The 23689-nt window shown below is 34.3% G+C and overlaps 6 protein-coding genes and 1 long non-coding RNA gene across 14 annotated transcripts in view; 4 read left to right on the top strand and 3 right to left on the bottom strand.

The window, feature by feature from the left end:
- LOC104740164 overlaps window positions 1-1828 on the top strand; it is a 2421-nt gene extending 593 nt beyond the window's left edge. For 2 of the 3 annotated variants that reach the window (XM_010460692.2, XM_010460690.2), the window contains 4 exons: window positions 77-257; window positions 357-559; window positions 651-764; window positions 872-1828. In XM_010460692.2, the coding sequence (XP_010458994.1) occupies window positions 77-257; window positions 357-559; window positions 651-764; window positions 872-1657 (1284 nt within the window). In that variant the 3' untranslated portion in view covers window positions 1658-1828. The remainder of the gene's footprint in view (window positions 1-76; window positions 258-356; window positions 560-650; window positions 765-871) is intronic. The other variant, XM_010460693.2, reaches the window with a different exon arrangement.
- Window positions 4150-5094, top strand: LOC104740163 (protein KNATM-like). The gene is made up of 3 exons (XM_010460689.2): window positions 4150-4394; window positions 4477-4602; window positions 4792-5094. Exons 1-3 carry the CDS (start codon window positions 4233-4235, stop codon window positions 4915-4917), a joined length of 414 nt encoding a protein of 137 aa, XP_010458991.1. The 5' UTR covers window positions 4150-4232; the 3' UTR covers window positions 4918-5094.
- Window positions 5302-5749, bottom strand: LOC104740162 (defensin-like protein 201). Its single transcript, XM_019235809.1, has 2 exons — window positions 5670-5749; window positions 5302-5524 (listed from the first exon to the last, which is right to left on the bottom strand). The coding sequence occupies exons 1-2, from the start codon at window positions 5725-5727 to the stop codon at window positions 5349-5351; spliced, it is 234 nt and encodes a 77-aa protein (XP_019091354.1). The 5' UTR covers window positions 5728-5749; the 3' UTR covers window positions 5302-5348.
- Window positions 7011-11079, top strand: LOC104740161 (cyclin-SDS-like). Its single transcript, XM_010460688.2, has 7 exons — window positions 7011-8113; window positions 8307-8474; window positions 8717-8883; window positions 9180-9308; window positions 9408-9588; window positions 9691-9735; window positions 9839-11079. The coding sequence occupies exons 1-7, from the start codon at window positions 7094-7096 to the stop codon at window positions 9863-9865; spliced, it is 1737 nt and encodes a 578-aa protein (XP_010458990.1). The 5' UTR covers window positions 7011-7093; the 3' UTR covers window positions 9866-11079.
- Window positions 15954-17204, bottom strand: LOC104743309 (putative F-box protein At2g02030). Its single transcript, XM_010464405.1, has 2 exons — window positions 16757-17204; window positions 15954-16645 (listed from the first exon to the last, which is right to left on the bottom strand). The coding sequence occupies exons 1-2, from the start codon at window positions 17202-17204 to the stop codon at window positions 15954-15956; spliced, it is 1140 nt and encodes a 379-aa protein (XP_010462707.1).
- LOC109128899 lies at window positions 18211-18867 on the top strand. The gene is made up of 2 exons (XR_002035194.1): window positions 18211-18447; window positions 18557-18867. It is a non-coding gene; the product is annotated as an uncharacterized LOC109128899 (long non-coding RNA).
- Window positions 18570-20308, bottom strand: LOC104740160. 6 transcript variants are annotated; one of them, XR_760164.2, is made up of 5 exons: window positions 20050-20286; window positions 19904-19955; window positions 19762-19820; window positions 18957-19107; window positions 18570-18742 (listed from the first exon to the last, which is right to left on the bottom strand). XR_760164.2 is itself a non-coding variant. In XM_010460687.2 (4 exons), the coding sequence occupies exons 1-4, from the start codon at window positions 20137-20139 to the stop codon at window positions 19368-19370; spliced, it is 231 nt and encodes a 76-aa protein (XP_010458989.1). In that variant the 5' UTR covers window positions 20140-20307; the 3' UTR covers window positions 19114-19367. The 6 variants fall into 6 exon arrangements, 2 of the variants coding, with proteins under 2 accessions (XP_010458989.1, XP_010458987.1); XR_760165.2 differs by having other exon boundaries at window positions 18599-18742; window positions 19917-19955; window positions 20050-20276; XR_760166.2 differs by lacking the exons at window positions 18570-18742; window positions 18957-19107 and adding an exon at window positions 19114-19397 and having other exon boundaries at window positions 19917-19955; window positions 20050-20294.

Below are 23689 nucleotides of genomic sequence, written 5' to 3'. Positions count from 1 at the left end.
GTTTTTTTTTTTTTTTTTTTTTTGGAATTTAAGGGTTTAAGGTTTTTCTTGATTTCTATCTATATTTATGAAAACGCAGATCTTGATGGATGAGGATGACCATGGTGGTGGTGGTGGTGGTAGTGGCTCCGGAGCTTCTGAATTGAGCCTTGAGGTTCTGATGGATGAATACTCTTCTCGACCCTCACAAATAGCTGAATGGTTATGGTGTATTGAATATGTAGCCAAATTTGTCAAGGATTTAAGATGCATTCGCGGTAACTCTATCTGAAACCCTTTTCTTACGGTTTTGTTTTGTGTGTATCTTTAAGAGCAGGGTGGTACTGGTTGTTAATAGGGAAATCTCTTTGCTTCAGATTTGATGAACATGGGTTATCAATACTCAAATGACTTTGGGAGGAGGATCAATGAATTCTTGTCTCTTAGAGTCTTGGAGTTCATGTTTGATCCAAGTAAGAATGGTGCTGATGGTGTTGCTGTTGGTTCCACTTCTGAGGAAAAAGTTGAGTTTGATTTATCTTTGAGTAGTGCTGATGTTCTCAGAGCAGTTCTGAGAGAGGTATGAACAGATTCTAATAATTTGACTAGCAGTATAGTAGTTTTAAGGATGTATAGGTTTCTAATTGTAGTCCTTTGTACTCGAATGTTAGATGTCAGGTCCAGTATCAGAACTACGAGCAGGCATGCCAGAGCTTTCAAAGTTCAATGTTTTACCCTTTATTGCTCACAAGAACTTGTGTTTGCCACAATGCGCACTGGAGAAGGTAAAGATTTCTTTATACTTAACTTTCCTTTGCTTCATGCTATGGATGCTGGATAAAGTGATTCAGACATCAATGTGCATTGCTTTTCTTTTTTTTGGATTGTGTAGCTGAAAGATTTGAGTTTTATGGAGAATCAGACAAGTGCAGCTCCTTCCATGGAAGCAGATGACCCTGTTTCTAGAGATGATAGATCAGTGCACATGGATACATGCGAGGAGGAGCAACAAGTGCATATTGGTCTGGAACAAAACATAAACGAGAATGAACCAATTGATGAGCAACAAGTGCATATTGGTTTGGAACAGAACATAAACGAGAAGAATAAAGTAACTGCCATGGACGATGAAGATGAGCCAATGTACACCAGTGAAAGAGGTGAAGAAACTGTGATCAATGACGATACTGAGAGTGAGCAAGGCACAACCAGTAAACCCATTAACAGCGGTAATACTACTGATGACACCTTTCCTTCAAGCTCTAGAACATGTCCAGAGGATACACGTGTAAAATGTACAAAAGATGGAACTTGGTTAATCAGTGAGAGCGATGATGAGTCAGATAAAGATCCAGCCTCAATCAAGAAACATCCAAACACTGACTTGAGCCTTTTACCCTCAAGCTTCCGAACAAGACCGGAGAATTTATGCTGGAAATGTTTGAGAAAAGGAACTTTATTGATATGTAGCAGAAGCGATTGCGCATCAAAAGTTCACAAGGGATGTTTGAATTGTCCGGTTAACGTTGATGAAGACGGGTGCTTTCTGTGCCCTCTGTGCTGGTATGACCGAGTCGCCATGGAGTACCATGAATCTCAGAAGTTGATTAGCTGCGCCAAGAGAAGATTGGTCGATTGTTTACCGGTACTTACCATAAAAAGCAAGAGACTCAAGTGATGGAAATTTCTGCTGCAACTTCACTGTAACTTAATCTCTTCTTTTCTTTTCTTTTTGCATAATTCAGGTGATCGATATTAGATATGGGATTGTAGAATTAAGTATGTGATTTTGTGCAGTTCGAAACTCGGCTTGTTCTTCGTATATTTTGGTAATATATTATTTAAGTAATTGTACTAAATGACTATACGAACACTAATTTCTTATTAGCATCCCTGATAGAAATCCAAATCCGGTTATAAGATTTAAACATTCACTGATAGAAATCCAAATCCGGTTACAACATTTAACATTCACTGCCTAACACCTATACGGTACTAAATACTGTATGAGGTAATACTTTTGTATAAAACGTATTGAGAATATTTTAGCAATTTTGTATAGAAAATGTTGTTATCATCTTGAACCTATCCTTTTATATACGGTACTAACACTTATCCTTTTATATACGGTACTAAATACTGTATGAAGTAATACTTTTGTAAAAAAATGTATTGAGAAGTATTTTAGCAATTTTGTATAGAAAATGTTGTTATCATCTTGAACCAAGAGACCAATAAATGAAGTAAAACTTGAGATTGTATCGTTGTGAATTTGTGATAGTTGGATGGAGACGAGGAAAAGTAGAACAACAATAGTATAAGTCAATATATTTATCTTTGAAAAAAAAAANGCGCATCAAAAGTTCACAAGGGATGTTTGAATTGTCCGGTTAACGTTGACGAAGACGGCTGCTTTCTGTGCCCTTTGTGCTGGTATGACCGAGTCGCCATGGAGTACCATGAATCTCAGAAGTTGATTAGCTGCGCCAAGAGAAGATTGGTCGATTGTTTACCGGTACTTACCATAAAAAGCAAGAGACTCAAGTGATGGAAATTTCTGCTGCAACTTCACTGTAACTTAATCTCTTCTTTTCTTTTCTTTTTGCATAATTCAGGTGATCGATATTAGATATGGGATTGTAGAATTAAGTATGTGATTTTGTGCAGTTCGAAACTCGGCTTGTTCTTCGTATATTTTGGTAATATATTATTTAAGTAATTGTACTAAATGACTATACGAACACTAATTTCTTATTAGCATCCCTGATAGAAATCCAAATCCGGTTATAAGATTTAAACATTCACTGATAGAAATCCAAATCCGGTTACAACATTTAACATTCACTGCCTAACACCTATACGGTACTAAATACTGTATGAGGTAATACTTTTGTATAAAACGTATTGAGAATATTTTAGCAATTTTGTATAGAAAATGTTGTTATCATCTTGAACCTATCCTTTTATATACGGTACTAACACTTATCCTTTTATATACGGTACTAAATACTGTATGAAGTAATACTTTTGTAAAAAAATGTATTGAGAAGTATTTTAGCAATTTTGTATAGAAAATGTTGTTATCATCTTGAACCAAGAGACCAATAAATGAAGTAAAACTTGAGATTGTATCGTTGTGAATTTGTGATAGTTGGATGGAGACGAGGAAAAGTAGAACAACAATAGTATAAGTCAATATATTTATCTTTGAAAAAAAAAAGGTGGATAGTACGAAAGGTCGTTATCGAAAGATCAATAATAGGGTTTGGGGCTCTAAAACTGGCAAACTCATAACTCATCAAAAATGGAACTGTCCCATTGATGCAACAGTTCTATTCCTATTTACGATCTTCTCACTGTTTTCTCTTTTGATTCTTTTTTTGTCCAGCTTCGTGTTCCTCTCTCTCCTCCAATATTCAAGATTATACAATACGACAATGTATAGCTTACAAAGTGAATTCTAACTTCTAAGATAAACCCTACTAATTATGTAAAGCTAATAAATTCCCCAAATAACCAATGTATAACATGTAAATTATTGTAGAATTAGACATTAGTTTACATTGGTTGTGATTAGCAGAGAGGTATGTTTCCATAATTTGAATTGTTAATTAGGAGATACTTAGAAAGGATGGAAACCCAAAAGGCAAAAATGGAAGCGATGAAACTTGTGCATATTTCTATTTATCGACAGTCTGACTCAAAGTGCTTTCGTAAGCAATGATACAATGCTTCACCCTTTTCTTCATAATTCCACTGTTCCTCCACTCTTTCTCCTTTTTTCGTCATTTTTCATCTCCTTAACTGATTACTTACTCCGAATCACATTTATTGTGTTTATTTTTTTATGTTTAAGAATTGATAGTTAATTATGAGACAGTTTCCTTTTTAATAGATAAAATCTACTAGCATAATTTTGTTTTTAGCTAGCTGAATAGTAAAATTAGCACCGTATAATAAATTAATAATATGATGATAAGTGACATGTCGAGTGTCGACCAGAGCGTGACTAATTATTAAATGTTAGTATGTAACTCTATACACATGCACAATTATTATATGTAACAGTAATAAGTGTCTCGTAGACCGACAAAAGACCAAAAAGTAATCTTAAAAGTTAAAACCCTAGCTTCAACTTAGATTATGTCTCTCTACATAACATATACACATAATATATATATATATATATATATATGTACATTACATACTTGTAGAGCGCATGTGCATGAGACAGTGAGAGATACTAGTGAAACATGGAGGTGAAGAAAGATGAGAACAGTTTCTTAGAAAACATGAAAGAAGAGATAAATCAGAATATAAAAGAAGAAGAAGCAGAAGAAGAGATTCTAAAGAAGAGAATCTCAAGCCACCCTTTGTATGGACTTCTTCTTCACTCACATCTCAACTGTTTAAAGGTTATTCTCTCTCTTTTACTAAAAATGATTTTGATTGTTGTAAATACTGATTAGTCTTTTATTGGACCCACCACACGACCAGGTGTGTTCCGGCGACTTTGACTCACCGGAGATCATGAACACGGCGGATGATCTTTCCCTAACCAAACTCTCTCTCCACTCTGATATTTCCCCCGAAGCTTCCTCTTCAGAACTTGATCAATTCATGGTTCTTTACTTCTTCTTATTCTCTTTTTATATATATTTTTTCTTCCTATAATATAAATCAAATTTCACATGTCTTTTAGTATTTTTTTGCTTGTAGATTTCTTAAAACTTAATTTATTTTACGTTTATTTAGCGAAGAGAATTAATTGTAATATTGATACGTGCAAATTCAATAATATATGTCATATAGGAAGCGTATTGCTCGAGTCTACGGGAGCTCAAGGAAGCAATGGAGAAGCCTCTTATGGAAACGCACCGTTTTGTGGATGCGGTGTACAATCAGCTAAACGACATCGTTATGTCATCATCCCCTTAAAAAGGGGTAACAATGAAACAACACTGTTTTGGTGCTATCATCTTAAAAGCAGCATCTCGTGTGCTTCGGTTTCGGAACGTGTTTCGTAGAATCGCTTAATGGTGTAATCTTAATTTACGGAAAAAATTACTATCATGCTCTCTCCTGATTTGGATTTGTTTAAACATTTTAATCACTCTTCATAAAGTACAACTTTAAAAACAACGCTTCCTTAGCTATTTTTTTCCTCCAAGAATTTCAGATTAAAAATTCCAAGAGCATTTACAAACGTAACGATCGTCCTTTTTTAAAAGCACCTTATAATTAACGCCTTTTGCTTTTCCAACAACGTAACGGTCGTTGCATATTTATTTTTTCTTGTAAACATATAGATAGATACACAAAGGTTAAAAGCCTTAAAAGGCGCATTGAGAAAGGCTTATTGAGCGTCGTTAACAATCTGTAAGATTACAGGCGCATTCAGCGATTGGAGTTCCGACCCTATTACAATAAGAGGTGACAGGACCGTAGTAATCGCGACACATTTCGTCGCATTTTTTAGCATCGCATGGAACCATAGGCCATAAAACGGGGCAAGTTTTTTGCAACATTCTCGCCTCTCTCGCACCTTATAAACAAAACATATAGAAAAATTACAACGTTTGCCACATACATAGATGATGACTTGAAAAGACCAGAATTTTCTTCTTTGTATATAGAGTTTTAATTAATTAAAACCATTTTCATAGCTAGAGATGATGATTTGTACGTACCTGCTGAAACAATGAAGATGGCCATGAAAAGAAGAGCAAAAATTGAGAGGTTTCTCATGGTTCAATCTGTAGTTTTTTAATGATAAACTCAGGAACAAAAGATAAATCTATGACGTTTTATAGGTGAAATCGATCCGGAAACCCGGAAAATACTGGATTTTTTAATATATTTTTATTTCCCTGCTAGAAGAACTATTTGTTTTGGAAACTTATTAATTATATGGTCAATGTGATATTAGAATTTGAATTAGACTAGATTTTGTTGACCTGATTCCATGTCCTATTCTCTAATGTATGTGCTATATTTAGATTTTTTTTCTTTCTTTCATAATATAATTGCTGTTTTAAAAAGAATATAATTCTTTGATAACGAAGTAATTATAAGTTTTCCAATATTATTATAAGCCTAGAGATATTTGAATATTTTTTTATCTATCAAGTTGAAATATACATATTTTCGTTTTTTTTTAATATTAATTGCAGTATGTAGAGAGGATTTGGATTAGATCAACCAATTTACGTTTCCCGAAAAATGTTGGGCTTCGTAAAGAGTTAATATTGGGCCTATTATCTTTTCTGTTTTCGGTTTCGAAGTTCAATTTCTTTTTAGCCCAGGTTAAATCAAAAATAATTAAATCACTAATGAATCGAAATAAAAAAAAAAAACAAAAACAAAAAAATCCAGTAAACCATATGCAGAAAATGTAAATTTAGAGGCGAAAGGTAATTAAATTAAATTTCCTTGATTATGCGACGTAACACACGTTACGCAAGTCATGTATGTATAAAGTTGTATATATATATTTTAAAATTCTCTTTTAACCAACAATATGACGTCCACAAAACTTATATATGTTTTTTTTAATGAAATTCACACTTTTTTTTTTTTTTACATTCAATAATATGAAAAATTAAAACACTCCTTTATATGCTCAAATTGTGTTTCTTTTATTATAGTCCTTCCAGTTCCACGTGATGTTTGATGCCAGAAAAACGATTAGACAGTATATCTGTATATGTCGATAAAAGCATACTAGAGAAATTAATTATTAAAGTTATCAATCACTCGAAGTAATTTATCAAAACCGCATATATTTTTATGCTAAAATGGTGATTTTACTGATACAAAATTCAAACGCAAACGCTGATCTAATAATATATTTTGCCAAATGAAACGAGACTGAATAGCGTCTAAAACTTGCGATTGAGAGACAACTGCAAAATCTTAATTGCAAACGACGTTTTCACGTGCACGGTGCACCAACCCGCAGGGTATAAGTTCCTCTAACTCTCCACCTCCACTCTTCGCTTTAAAACTTCCATAACTGTATCATTCCACACTCTAGTCCTCTCTAACCAACGAACTTCCAATTTCAAAATTCGAATTCGAATTTCTAATTTTAAGCTTTCGTCGGAGAAAAAAAATGAAGGAGATCGCGTCGAAGCGCAAGGCTGAGCCAACGCCGTTCCCCGGGAAGAAGCTCCTATCGACGCGTTTACGCCGGAAGAGAGCTCAGATCTCTCCCGTTGTTGTTCAGTCACCTCTCTGGAGCAAACAAATCGGAGTCTCTGCTGCTTCTGTCGATTCCTGCTCCGATTTTCTTTTCGTAGCCGATGACAACGTTTCCTGTGGTTCGAGCAGAGTCGAGAAGACTCGAATTGAAGAGATAGAAGTTTCTAAACCTGTTAGAGATGCGGTGAAGGAGACGGTTGGTGATTCGAAGTTCCGGAGGATTACGAGGTCATACGCTAAGCTACACAAGGAGAAGGAAGCAGATGAGATCGAAGTAAGCGAATCGTCTTGTGTTGATTCGAGTTCCGGTGCTGGATTGAGGAGATTGAAGGTGAAAGGAAACGTCGGAGTAGAAATCAACGAGAACGACGAAATCTCTTACTCACGATCCGACGTTACCTTCGCCGAGCATGTCTCCAACAGCCGGAATTTGAGTTTCGGATCGGAGAATAAGGAGAGCGACGTCGTTTCATTCATATCGGGAGTGGAGTACTGTTCCAAGCTTGGGAGTGTTACCGGAGGAGCTGATGATAACGAAGAAATTGAAATCTCCAAACCGATCAGCTTCGTGGAAGCTGATTCCTCTCTTGTATCGGCTAAGGAATCGAAGCCGGAGCTTGAGATAGTCGGATGCGTCTCTGATCTCGCTTGCTCTGAGAAGTTCTCGGACGAAGAGGTTTCAGATTCTCTGGACGAGGATGAGTCATCCGAGCAGCGTTCAGAGATATATTCTCAGTATTCCGACTTCGATTGCTCGGATTACACTCCGTCGTTATATTTCGACTCTGGTAGTGAATTCTCTGAGAAATCGTCCTCTGATTCTCCTATTTCGCATTCTCGCTCTCTGTACCTCGAGTTCAAGGAACAGTTCTGTAGATCCACAATTCCGAACGAACTAGGATCTTCTTGCCAAGAAGAATTTCTCTCTGAAGTAAGTTGTATAATGCCTTCATATCTCTTGGAACAATTGCTAGTGGTTAGAGATTGACGATGTGGTTATAGGCTTGAAAATTCAATCGATTACTAAGTCTGTTTTGATCTGAGACTTGCTCTGCTCTGTGTTCAAGATTTGACTCTGAAATTGTGTTGTGGAATGGATCTTAAGTATACATTGTTTTTTTTAGGTGCTAAGGTTTGATGATGAGGAGGTGGAAGAGAGTTATCAAAGGCTGAGGGAAAGAGAGAGGAGTCTTGCATATATGCGGGACTGTGCTAAAGCTTACTGTTCCAGGATGAACCATACTGATATCATCACACGTCTACGCTGCATCATGGTTCAATGGATTGTGGAGGTGAATATTATCTTTCTGTTCATTTGCATGTAGTTATATATCTTTTGATCTCTGAATGTTGAAGCTCGGAAATATGTATCAGTAGCAGAAGAGAATGAATATTCGGAGATCTTGTTCCTGATTTTAAGAATGTTTTAGCCTAAAGAAGTCTATATAGCTTACTTTGGAATCTTTTAAGGTTTATGTATCAGTAAGCAATGGTATTCTGTGTTGCTGATTGTCTTCTCTCTGATTACAAGCAGCAATGTTCTAAAATGGAGCTTCAGCAAGAGACATTGTTTCTAGGAGTTGGTCTGTTGAATCGATTCCTGAGCAAAGGATTATTCAAAAGCGAAAGGACTCTAATACTAGTCGGGATTGCGAGTCTTACTCTGGCCACCAGAATTGAAGAAAATCAACCTTACAACAGGTACCAACCCATATTCCCTCTCCATTATTGTGACTTCCAGTGTTCATTAGATAACTGTTCTGAATAGGAAAAAGATTAAGAACTGAGTATTATAGTCAACCAAATCAGGAACCTAATAATGGTCTAATGCAAACCCTTCTTGTTTTCTATAAGCAATTAGTGAATTGGCTTTTCATGTGTGTCGAAAATTGGATTATGTTTCTCAAAAAAACTCTTTACTGCAAAACATTCTACAACACACAGGAATAGTTTAATATTCTTGAGCTGCTCACCTGATACTTCCTCTTTTTAATTAGCATCCGGAAAGGGAACTTCAGAATTCAGAACCTAAAATATAGCCGGCATGAAGTAGTGGCAATGGAGTGGCTGGTTCAAGAAGTCCTCAACTTCAAATGCTTCACACCCACAATCTTTAACTTCTTGTGGTAACACCTCTCTTACTATATATTTCCATGTTCCAAGACACATATACTCACAGAAAGATACATATCAGTGATATCACTATTATTATTAATACATCGCAGGTTCTACTTAAAAGCTGCTCGAGCCAATCCAGAAGTTGAAAGGAAAGCCAAATCCCTGGCTATTACCTCACTATCCGACCACACTCAACTCTGTTTTTGGCCCTCAACTGTAGCTGCTGCACTCGTAGTTCTCGCCTGCATCGAACACAACAAAATCTCTGCCTACCAACGAGTCATAAAGGTATCAGTCCCTTCAACAACACTTTAGTACCTTTCAGTTTCGCAAACTATACAAAGAATATTCACAATCCCAAAACCTCCCTTTCTCTCTCTCTCTCTTCAGGTCCATGTTAGAACAACAGATAACGAGTTGCCTGAATGCGTCAAGGTATCTTTCACATCACTCTCAATCTCTCATCATATACAAATCTCAATTTCACCCCTAAAAGTAAAGTAAGTGACTGTTCAAATTGGTGTTTCCTATACAACAGAGTCTGGACTGGTTGCTTGGGCGGTAAGCAATCAAAAAGGAGCAACAACCAGGATACAGTATACTCCGATACGTACACACAGGTTATGATTACCATTTACAAAACAAACACAAGGTAAAGTAATAAGAAAATCCTCTACAGATTTATATACTTAATTGAGCTGGACTCACTTAGTTAGCTCTTCGGAAACTAGTATACCAATTATTTGGCCACCTGTCGCCATACACATTTATTCTCTTCTTTTCCCCAATACATTATACTACCATATTATATATATTTCCTTGTTCAAAATTTCCTCTATATTACGTCTGAAAGATTTCTATTTTTCTAATAGTCACCATCTCTTTTTAATTTGGTTAGAAGATGAAAGTTTCTGATCTCTCTAATATGAATAAGCTTACCAAGTCCAACTTAAAAAAAGAGAGAGAAGTAACCGAATTTAACGAAGTATTTGACAAAGGATAATAGTTTATTCGCGCACTCTCTATAGAATACATTTATCTCCCATCAAAATACAGCCGTCTCTTGGTAAGCACTAAGGAGAGACTAGCGTCTCAAAATAAGTGTTTGACATTTTCACTTTGATTTCAAGTTTGTTTCTTTTTTTTTCTTCACTCAAAGAACTTAATTTTCTTAAAACTCTCATTCATTCATTTTTCCATTTTTTTACAACTTCACACACATTACATTACTTATAGTAGATTTCTTTTACACTCATTCATTTAGACTCTAAACTTAGCAACTATTATATCATTATATCTAGATATTAGACTTCTGGACACAAGCAACCTTACACAACCTTACCTTAGCTATTAGCCACTAACAACTCCAACAACTATTATCTACTTTAGTCTAATTAAGGTTTTCATCAACTTCCTTAGTTAAACTAAGTAAACAACACAAGACTTTTATTTTGGGTCTAACACTACTAATAGTCTAAAGAACACTAAATACACAAACCTTAAGTAGGCTTAACTCCAGCCCATTAGTCTTCTTAATTCACAACAACAAAATAGCGATCTTCTCCTTCCTCTTTTCTCTTCTCCGTACGACCACTTCTTCTTCTCCGACTAACTTCCGATCTTCTTGTTCTTCATCATCTTAGTCTCACTCTTTTCGTCTTTCTCTTTTGCAGGGCAAATCGAAGACTCATCCCTCAACAATAAGGCATAGGGAAAATACGACGTAAAGCATTTACCAGAAGAGATGCGATAACAAATATGGTTTTTGGAACCACATAGTGCTCCACGTTGGACAGCAATAATTATCTATTGTATACGTCATAAACTAAAGTCTATCAATATATTTCATTAAGTAGTCATGATCAACACATGAAAAAGAATGAAAAAAAAAAAAAGCCATCTATGTTGAGGAAAATGAATAAATGATCAAGTACCAAACAAACTACATTGGTAAGCAGAGACTAGCGTCTCAAAATAAGGCATAGCAAAAGAAGACTTATTACCAAGAGAAAAGGTTTGATGCAAAGTATGGTTTCCGCAATCGTAGAGTCCCCAGAATTCTTGGTAATAATCTGTGATGATGACATAGTTGTTGATCGTCGCCATCGGAATGATACTCCCATCTTCTAGTGGCGCATGAAAAACAGAAAAATCTATGGAATGCATCATTTCCCACGATCTCATGTTTATATCTAGACCCCATATCCGGAGTAAAGTGCCTTTGTTGTTGAAGATGCATAGGCGATGGTTAAGAACACGCATGCCCGAATTAAGGGAGGAGTATTTAAACCCGATATATGGACTAATTGAAAAGCTTTGAAAGTTCTCTGTGTGAAGATCTAAAGCTAGTACCTTAGCTTTTTTCTGATTAGATCCAGTGTCGCCGCCGTGGGTGAAACAGTAGAGTACTCCATCCAAGTGTACTATAGAATGGTCGTATTTAACTCGACAATCATGAGGCGGATCTACGGCTTTCCACGTAGTAGAGTCAAGAGCAAAAACCATGCATGAACTTGGTAGATTCACTCACCTTTCGTCACCCCACTTGAAATAACACACAACCTTATACCTTCGTCTCTCACTCATGTTCTCTCTTCCGATCCCTAGCACAGTATAATGTCTACGCATATCTGTTACAAGAAACATACCCTAACTCATAAACAGGCTATAATATAATTATAATAAAGAACAAATCGACTAAAAGTAATTTGGAGATCTTTAATTATCAAAAAAGAAAAGTAATTAATTTGGTATTATATTCATCATACCGTAAGGGATACTATTGGTTAGGGCTAGGCACGAGACGGGTACCATTGAATTTTCTCATACTCTTTACCCGACTCAACCCTAACGGATAATAGAAAAAAAATTACTCGTACTCGACCCTTAAATAACGGGTATCCAAAAAAACGGATATCCGAAAAAAAATAGTTGACCCTTTAAATATCCGACCCTTTACTCTTACCAGGAAAAATGAATATCCGATAAAAAAAATTGTCAATAATCGCAATAATAATTTCATATTCCAAAATCTAAAAAAAAAAAAATTCATAAATGTATGCAACATATAAGTCCAAAAATTAGAAAATTACAAACTTAAAAAATAAAAATAAAATATTAATTCAATTGGGCGTCGAGTTGGACTAAGTTGAACTTAGGCTTTAACTTTAACTCTATAATATATTTATAAATTAATAATAAATAATAATAATACAAAATATTTAAAGGGTATTTACGGGTCGGGTAACAAAACAAGTAAAGGGACGGATATTGAAAACTAAACTAATACATATACTCGTCCCTTATTCACTGGTAATATAACTATAATACCCTTTACTCGACCCTAAAGCTGTGGGTAACCTTTTTTCCGGGACGGGTACGAGCCGAGTAACAGGTCGAATACGGGTAACGGGTATTAGTGCCCAGACTGACTATTGGTGGGATAAGGAAGACTGCAGCAACAAGTGGTGGCAGGATTTAAAAGGCTCATATGAGTATTGGAGTAGAGACCGAACAAACCGTCGCAAGGGTAGGAGAATTTGGAACCTTCAAACAATTGCAAAGGAGTAATGGGTGGGTATGGAGATATTTCATGTGAGATTCCATTGGTAGAAAAAAACATAGTGTCAAAAGCTAGACAGTTGTATCTTGTTTCACATGATATTGTCAGGATTCTCCCTAATTGACTTCCTAGAGATTTCTGTAACCCAATGTGTCTCTCTAGGAAACGCTTTGATTCTATGGTCTTTCTCTATTCTCTCGACACGACTTTGAATCTCATGAGCGATTTCACCGGAAGGTCCAGCAGCAGAATATCTTCTACTATCTCTTGCGGAATGTGTATCCAACTTCTTTTTTTCCCTTGATTCATCTCTATGACCTAAACAAAACAATTTTATTATATAAATTTTGGTTTATATTGTTAAAAAACTCATATTACCGGGAAGGCGGGAAATCTTTTTATACTACTTTAAAAAGTGAAAACCTTTAATTAGAAGATCATATTAATATAAATCTTAAAAATTACAACTCTAAAAATACATATTTAACATTTTTTAAATGTAAATAAATATATCATTCATACTCAAATTAAATTAAAGGAAAATTTGTGATTAATTACGAATTCCTAAAAGGATAAGGGACACTTGCAAAATTAGACCCCTAACTTGAGTCAATTGCAAGACTAGACTCCTCTTTTTCTCTCTCAAACATTTGCTACTTTCTGCCTACTAAATCATCTGCCATTCATTGTATCACAGAAATGTCATTATTTCTAATTTATTTGAATTTCTTGCGAAAATGTTTATTACATCCATATCCTCATCTTCTTGTCTTATTTACGGTTGTACCACCGCAATCAATTTTCCAACAACCATGAACAACTAAATTTGAAGCTCTTAATGCTTCAACAACCCGATTTGTGAGCTTAAATAACACCCAATGCTATGAGAACTTCATTTTCTTCAATCTCCTCTCCATTTTAATCGAAAAAATTGAAAGTTCATTAATCTTGTTATATCTCGTGAACAAGGAAAATTGGCGCTGTGTTTCTTCAGTGGTGACTAAATACGACGTCCTCGGTGCTTGACATTGCGAAACCACCACTGATAAGGTTATTTTCCAGTAGATTTCGTTATTTTCTTTGTTTTTTTGTCGAACTTAGACTTCATTTATTAGTCCAACCGTCATAATATCATATAAAGTCTACTATGTGGTCAGTTTTGCAATTTAAAATTTATCGACTTTCGAGCCCGTAGACTAAAATTTCAGTCTCCTTAATTTCATTTGAAAACAAAAAAATATGATTCAGACTGCATTATAATCTTTCCGTCAGATACTTCGTTTGCAGTCTACTAAGGTGTATTTTTGCAATTGACCAAATTCTTGACTTTTTAGTGATGACTGCTGGCCTAAAGCTTCTTACGATAATAAACGAGTAGACTTCTATAGTGACTATTTTTGGAATTGACCAAAATATTTAAGCATTGACCGTAATATTATTATATTAAAATAATTATTTGACTGCAAATGAAGTCTACTAATTAAAAATTTTAAATGTTGGTCAACTCCAAAAATGACCACGGCAGACTGCAAACGAAGTCATCATTACTATAGACTTCGTACGTAGTCTACTTGGCAAAAGTCAAACTTAGTCAATTGCAATACTAACCACGACGAAGTTTACATTTTCTTGTTGACGGATAGATGAAGTCTACTTGTTAGACAGAAGTCTATTGTAAAGTCAATGAGTTGGTCAATTGCAAAAATAACCAGAGTAAACTATAATTGAAGTTAACAGGTGGAACTTTCCATTGAAGTCTACCTATTTTTATCTATTTAATTGCAAAACTGACCAAAAAATTAACGAAGGATGACCACAAAAGAAGTCAACCGGTTCTAGTAGACTTTGTCCGCTGTCTGCTTTGTTAAATTGTAATTGCAAAAATAGACCACAATTGAAAAGGAGTAATGGGTGGGTATGGAGATATTTCATGTGAGATTCCATTGGTAGAAAACAACATAGTGTCAAAAGCAAGACAGTTGTATCTTGTTTCACATGATATTGTCAGGATTCTCGCTAATTGACTTCCTAGAGATTTCTGAATCCCAATGTGTCTCTCTAGGAAACGCTTTGACTCTATGGTCTTTCTCCATTCTCTCGACACGGCTTTGAATCTCATGAGCGATTTCACGGGAAGGTCCAATAGCAGAATATCTTTTACTATCTCTTGCGGAATGTGTATCCAACTTCTTTTTTTTCCTTGATTCATCTGTACGACCTAAACTAGGTCAAAACAAAACAATTTTATTATATAAATTTTGGTTTATATTGTTGTTAAAAAACTCATATTACTGGAAAGGCGGGAAATCTTTTTATACTACTTTAAAAAATGAAAACCTTTAATTAGAAGATCATATTAATATAAATCTTAAAAATTACAACTCTAAAAATACATATTTAACGTTTTTTAAATGTAAATAAATATCTCATTCAAATTCAAATTAAATTAAAGGAAAATTTGTGATTAATTACTAATTCCTAAAAAAATAATGACAATATACAAAAGAAATATTAAAAAGGAAAATATGGAATTAATTCTCTAGCGATAGGGTTAATCATGTAGAATCTTTTAATTAGTGTTTGGTTACCAAAAATAAAAATAATTATTGTTAATGATTTTAAAAGCTGTAATGCTTTAACTCCAGTAATATTCGACAATTCAATTGTTAATTGAAGCAATAACATTTGTGAATTCATGCTATTCGATGAATCTAACCCGGTAACCCCATTGTAAGTTACATGATTAATTACATCTTGATTTTTATTTCATTAATATATTATTATTTGATAAAGTCTTTCCCCGGCCCTTAGTAATATAAATAAAACAAATGAAGCAAGTGATCCTAGTAGAATAACCTCATTTTGTTACTCAAGATCGATCTTTTTAAATGTATGCGATATAACAAAACTTTTATATGTATGACCATTTTATTTGTATGTTGTTTTAGCCTTGGTTTAATTGTGTTAGATAGAGAATGATGTTTTAGCCTAAAAATATTCAGAAAATAAACTTCTTAATGTTAATAAAAAGGTAAATGAATTGTAAAGCTAAGTACTTCTCTCAACACCACCAAAACAGAAGACAAAATAATCATTGGTAAGCAGAGACTAGCGTCTCACAGTAAGACTGAGACATAACGTCTTTATCAGAATAAGAATCAGTGCCATGTAAAATACTGCTTTTGGAATTGTAGAGCAGCCAAATGTTACGGCGATAGTTTGAAATGATGAGATAATTGTTAATGGTTGCCATCGGGATGATTCTCCGTTGTTTGAATTCTGGCGGAAAGCAAGACAAATCTATGGAATACATCATCTCCCATGACCTCTTGTTTATTTCTAAACCCCATATTTTGAAAAAATGGTCGACGTTATCATCAACAAAACCCTTGGAGATGCATAGGCGATGGTTAAGAACACGCATGCTTAAGTCACAGTAGCGTCTAAACAGGATATCCGGAGTAATTTGTAAGCGTTGAAATTTCTGAGTGTGAAGATCAAAAGCTAGTAACTTAACATCCTGTTCATCCCTATATCGATGTTCCTTGTGGTAGCTGAAGCAATAGATTACTCCATCCAAGTGAATTAGAGGATGGTCATAGTGAACTCGACAATGAGGCGGGTCTACGTATCTCCAAGTATTAGAGTCAAGAGCAAAAACCTTGCACCTCAAAGACTTGTTCACCAATTCGTTATCATAGTCGAAAAACCACACAAGCTTATACTTCCCTCTCACACTATCCTCTCTACCAATCCCTAGCAAAGTATAACTCTTATGCGCACCTGTTACAAAAAACAAAACCTAACTTATTAACAAACTTAATTAGTTTTTTAATTTACTATATATATATATATATATATATTATCAACAAATAAGTTAAAAAAGAAGCCGACCGTCAGCGATTGTAGAGGTGGGATCAGGGAGTCTGCGGCGACTAGTGGTAGCAGGATTAACAAGGGTAAATATACGAGTGATCGTGTAGAGACAAAACAAACCGTCGCAAGGCTCGGAGATTTCAAAACCATCAAACCGGTTAAAAGACCTAATGGGTGGATATGGAGAACCATGTACGATTCCATTGGCAGAAAACAAAACATTATCTAGTGCGAGACCATTGTATCTTGTTTCTCTTGATATAGCAACGATTCTAGCTTGTCCTCGGCCTAGAGACTTCTGAAACCGGTTGTGTTTCTCTATGAAATATTTTGATGCTATTGTTCCTCCCCATGCTCTCGATACGGCTTTGAATCTCACCAATGACTTTACCGGAAGCTTCACCAGAATCTCTTCAACTATCTCTTGCGGGATGTTTCTGCTGCCTCTTATTTTCTCTTCCTTCATCTCTACGACCCTAATTTATCTTTCTCTGGTTCTTGCTTCATCGTTCTATATATATATATATAATTATGTCGAGATAAAAAATTGGTTACTTACTCAAGATATAAGGGAAAAAATTCGGACAAATCACAAAGTCACAAACAATTATTTTTCCAAATTATTTTGGACCCACTAATTTTTTTCTAAGAAATGATATTTGTAGATCTAGTACTAGTATTACGTGATTTTGAAAATTTATACCCCCGAGATATTATTGATTTAGACATAAGATTCTCAAAAGTTTTGAGCCAAACCAAATAAGTCTTCACTTCACCATATCAATTCTTATTGTATATTGGGTAATCCTTAATTCTAAAACTTTTATAACATGACTAGATATTCACCCACAATACACCGCGGAACTATAGTTTTTTCCTAACAATACATAAAATTATTTATTTATTATTTTATCTACATATGTAAATAATGTGTTTTATATATTTTAAATATACTATAGTTTTAAAGTATAATATATTGTATAATTACTATTGTGTATATCTATTGTTTGTCCACGGGTTACAAATTTAAAATATCATTATTATTCATATAGTTTACCTTAGTAAACTATTATAATGTTGTTATCATTTGGAATTTTTATTTACAATGTATTTAAAATATATTTGTAACTCTTGTTTTTTATAATTAGATGAGTATACTATAGTTATAAAAATGTTATAAACTATTATACTGATTTACTGGTTGACAAACATAATTTAGGTGGTTTCATCTATACATATTTTAACACTTTTGTATTTATAGTTGTGCAATTCGATTAAAATAGTTGAGTGTTTTGTAATTGGATATTTTATTTATTTTTATTTTGTTACTTATTAGTATAGATCAAATCTCTTTATTTTAATCTATTAACTATTACTTATTAGTATGGATCAAATATTATTACAATATTTTTGCTTTTTGTTTTTTTGTATCCTATTATTATAATATTATTGTTTTTGTTTGTCTCCACCGACTAAATCTGATTGTCTCCAGCAAAAAAAACGTTAATTTTTTTTTTCTTATCATCTTCGACGTTCTGTTTTTTTTTTCAAATCTGAGAAATCATAAGTTCTTTGTTATGATTCTTTCATATTCAAATAAGAAATAATTGATTATGAAGCCCTTTTAAATTTAGATTCCAAATTTCCAAAATTCCATATCGTTTTCATCTCCACAATTCCTCCTATGCATATAACAGTATCGGTTCGAGGTAAATAAAAAATATGTTCTTTCTGTTGTTGATTTCTTAAAAGTGTTTCTGATGTCACATCGTTTTTGAACTCACATATGGTAATATAAGGGTTTTTGATCACTTGTAGATAACATGTGGCCACTCGTTCTTAGAGACTATGCTTTCCCATCCACAGGTCCGCCATAGCTGGCTATAGCTGCTACGTCGTGACTTTTCTTGTGGGCAAGCGTCACGTGAGACCGTTCAAGCTTTTGTTGTATCCTCTTTTTTCTTTCTCTAGAAATAATCCTACTGTTCGGTGTGTTGTGGCCAACTGATAAGGGAAAACATTTATTAGCAGCAAAGCCAATACATAACCTTGAGTTCTCTAATGCATAAGCTAAATGGAAAAAATGATGTGGGCTCACTCGGGCAAGAACAAATTCAGACTTCAGTTAATCAATTCTTCAGCCTTTAGTTTTCAAATATATGAACATTCTTATTCTTTTTTTTTTTCTTTTTGGTAGTTTAAGAATTTGGTTGGTTACCTTTTCAAGAAGACTCTGAACTTGAGGATTTAACAAATGCTTCATCAGCTAAATGGTTGGTTTGAGAAGAAATTCTTCAGCAGCTAAATGGTTTGGTTGGAGAAGTGGAAACATGTTCCGTATCTGTCATGCTTGCAAGCCTAATCATCCTCTGAATTTGCCATTAACAAAAGAACAGAGAAACAAAACAATGGTTACTCATCATAATCCTTGTTAAACCACACTATACAGCAAACAAAACATACAACAATGAAGACTAAGTTTGAGGCTTTGCAAGCTCTAAAGAAATCACTTTCATATACAGTTTGCTGGTTTAACAATAGAGAAAAATGGTCCAGAAACCGGGCTAAAACAAAAATACATCACCAGTATCTTCTCCCACACATCCTCTGCTTTTAAGCAGTCTTGCGATCATGGTACAAATGAGACACCACCAATATTCTATGGAACACAAGAAGCATCAATAACATTGTGTAGAAAGAATAGTACTTTATACAACATTATTCCATATACTTGGTGTAGCATAAGAATACCACCAATATATGTGGTTCATGTGTTTATTATGTGCTGTCACTGTCTATCAAATAAACTAACGAAGTGTGTTATGGTCAAGAGATTGATAATTGAACCTGTCCGTTTTAAGTCCTAGAACATAAGCAGAAATACACAATTCTGAGATTAACGGATTGTCCTAGAACATAAACAGAAAATATACATTCAACCTCTACAAAAATCAGTATTTACATCAAATCTAGAAAATTGATAACAAAAGGATTATTAGTTCAAGGATTTAAGATGAGTTTACCAGGGAGATCCAATTACGAAATGAAAGCAGTCTCGTGGTTCTTCTTCTGTCCAAGCCAACTGCATGCACCATAAAAACGATAAAGTTAGTCACAGATTCTAATAAGAAATTGAATCATTTCAAATGTCAGAACCATACGAACCGCAAAGCCATACCAAACGCCGTAATATCCTACCAGCCACCGGATCAAACAGCTGCAGTTGAGAAACAAAACAAACCCATAATCATATCGATTGTTTAGAATCAAAGAAAACAAAAAAAAAACCTAGCAGATGTAATCAAATTTACCTCTAGGGTCGCGATTGGTTTTATCAATGGAGTTGATCTTAATCCAATAAAAACACGATAAAGAACTGCCGCCTCCTCCGCTTGATCCATAGAATTGTGAGTCGCGCAACAACATCTAGGTTTATAATTATTTTGAAAAGGGTTTCGTTTCTCAATTAGTGATCAATTATAAAGAGCCATCCGAATACAATTATAAAGGATCCAGAAAAACACGCGGATCCTTGTTTTTTCCGACCCGTTTGTAATTGATCTAGTGGCATGGCTTGTAGACAACTTCCAACTCTATCATTTATGAAATAAATGTCTTTAAAAAAATGTATATATAGATCGATCATGTAAAGGATGATAAATGTTTTTTTTTTGTTTTTAGATTTGCGATGAAAAGACCAAACGATAATTTGATAACATGAGGAGAAAAAGATCAGTTCCCTTCCCCTATAAAGAACACTAGGTAACAATCTACACTATGTAGGGATAAATTAATTCAAATAAAATTATTATTTGAGATTTGATATTTGTTTGTATAAAATAAAATATGTAAATAATTTTTTTATTTTATTCAAATTTACGTTTATTTTATATAAAAACATGTTTCACCCGTGAAATATTTAAAAGTAAACAATAATTTTACCGCGATGAAAAAATTTGTATGAAAATTATTTTAATAAAGCATGAATAATTATTAAATTTTTAAAAGAAATTAATTTGTTGTTTTTTTAAAAAAGTACAATATAGTTTCAAATTAAATGACTACAAATAGTTTAATTTATTTAATAAAATTTTATTTAAGTCTATAACGGCATAGATGTAATTAGGATTAATTAGTAGGGTTTATTTGCTAAAATGTGCTTCGAGCTCTCTCGCGACTGACACATCAGCATTTTTTTTCAAAAGTGCTTCTATATTAATATATAGGGGATTTACACACTTACTGACTTACACCACAAGGCACAAGCACACATATATGTCAATTTTATCGATTATATTTTTTTCATTAGTAAAACAAATATTCTGTTTGTAACAACTTTTAAACAAGTAAAAATATAACTCTAATAAAGTCAGAATTTTAAATTTTAAAAAAATATAGAAAAGATAAATCTAATATTATATAAACAACAAAAATAGTTCTAAATATTTTATCTTAAAAGAAAAGAGATTGTCAATATTCACATATTATGAATATATATCGACTAAAAAAACCATAATTTTTGTTTGTCAACTGTTTTGCCATGCTGATTTTATATTTAATCGAAGATTCTTTAAGGTCCCAAAAAAAAACTCGTAACGGGGACAGAAGTGAAGCAAAAAGAGATCTCTCCGAACAGTCGAAAATTTCAAATCACACATTCCAACTTCCCAAATTTCACCAACAGAGAATATGTCATCACTGTATACTAGAGTAGAGTGAACAATATATGTATGATGTATCAGAGAGAATATGTCATCACTGTAGTCTGTAGCCTATACAATACGCAAGTCTCCGGAAATCTATAAACCGGCCTCCAAAGAAAATATGGTATATACGTAAACCTCAGTATCGATCTTCTAGTATGTGCATGTGAAATGTTCTTCATGATCCAGCAATCAGTCAAAGTACTCTTCGGGGATCGTCTCTAGACATTCAAACTGTACATGAACATTTAAAAAACTTTATGATCAAGAATAATACTTCAAACATGTTTGATAAACTTGTAATACCTGTGAAATAGAGTACTGGTACTTGTCTCTCATAGACCGGAGAAAGGGGAAACGTCTACTCGTGTAGAGGTCATGCAGAATCAGAACGGGCTGTCTCAGATCATCGGTATTGGGAAATGGAGACGTTACCTATCACAAACAAAAGAGAAGGAGATTACAAAATAAGATGTGTAATTGTTATGTTCCCTACCCTAGATAAAATATTGTGCTAACCTCTGGACGTGTGTAAGGATCCATGATATACTTGCCCAGGAAAACGCATGCAACAGCTAAAAGAGATGGCAACAACAGTGAACATTCTAGATCCAAGAGTGATAACTCTGTTATATAGGAACAGAGGAATCTCAACTGAAGAAAAGAAAACGTTAATTAATATAATAGTAATGATTGATTTCCTAATTTATTTGAGATATATTAACAATATACAACTATGTTATTATGACTCACCGTGCTATCAGTTTCTTCCACAAGAATTGACTCAACAAAGAGGTTAGTGGTTGGCTTATGTAGCCGATAATCAATTGTCTCGAGGATTGAGAGCTCCTTGTCTGCGTCACGATGTACAAACGTCTTCCTCTGAGCTTTTGTGATTCCATATTCAAATTTACTAGAAAATAAAACTCAGTTAGAAATTAAAACAGAAACAAACTAACTAACAAAGAAGACAATAGAGAGGAGAAGAAAAATTGAATACACACTTACGCTGCAATATAGAGTGCAACAGAGGCTATGCTCTGATCATGATTAAGTTGCTCCCGTGAAACCGTCAATGAGATATATCGGTCATATATTTTTGAACCGCAAGATGAACGGCACGAGGGTATATCTGAGCATTCGAAGAGCCAAGCATCGAATCAATGATGACAGATCTGGTGTGTGAGTTTGCTCCTTCAGTGGACTTAATCATCTCTTGTTCCAAATAAGGAGAGCTAATGACAGCAGCCTCGTCCTCAAGCAGTCTATAGTACACAGGTTCAGCTTCCTCTTCATGGTTATCAACAGACTCGATTTCCTCGTGAGAAAGCAAATCCAGATCCTGATCGTGAGTGATCGGACCCTGAGGGATCGGTTCCTCATCCTCAATTTGCTTGGGATTAAGTGAATCTACCTCATCACAGAGTAAATCAAAATCTAAACCCTGTTACAAAGAAGAGGATCAAATGACTCGTTGAACTCATCCGTTTCGACAAAGATCAGATATGTATAAAGCAACATCTTGGCTTAAAAATATAAAAATCTATCGTAAATCTCGTAATTAATCTCGATCTTTAAACGACATGGAGATTAACAAATACTGTATAAAAAAGATCAGTCGACATCTAAACAGATACCAATTAATATTACTCGACAGCTACTTCAAACTGTATCACAAATCTTCCTAACGACATTAACAGATATACGAAAGATGAGAAGAATGATCAATCATTTGTAAGACGGAGTCCTAAACTAAAATACCAACGAAACTCATCCGATCAAATTAAGAAAGAAAAATCTTTCATTGGCTAAAGCTTCTCAACGGAAATTAACAAAGATATACGAAGAGATCTGGAAAAAAGAAAGATCGAAGCGCCATATCAATTCAACGACGGACGGAGTCACGAATTCCAGCGAAACTCGTCCGATCAAAGAGTTTCAGAAAAAAGAAAAGAAAAGGCTAAATCTCACATTACCGGATCTACGAAAATCAGAAGAAGAAGAATGATAGCGAACCTGAGAATCGGACGTCTCCTGCTTCTTCTTCGATGGAGAAATCATCGTTTCTGTAGATAGAAAGCGCAGAGGAAGAGATGAGAATGATAGCGAGCGCAGGAGGAAGAGGAAGAGAGAGAGAGAGGGTTTATATAGTAAGCGGGAAAAGTCTCGTCTCAACCTCTCTATCAGTCCATTGTTGTAACTTGTAACCGCCTCTCACTCGCTTACTTTTTTTTTTTTTTTTTTAATT

This window comes from Camelina sativa, chromosome 14 (genome assembly GCF_000633955.1).
Source record: "Camelina sativa cultivar DH55 chromosome 14, Cs, whole genome shotgun sequence".
Taxonomy (NCBI): domain Eukaryota; kingdom Viridiplantae; phylum Streptophyta; class Magnoliopsida; order Brassicales; family Brassicaceae; genus Camelina; species Camelina sativa.
The sequence above is the reverse complement of the archived record's forward strand: the minus strand, read 5'-3'. Positions and strand labels throughout refer to the sequence as shown.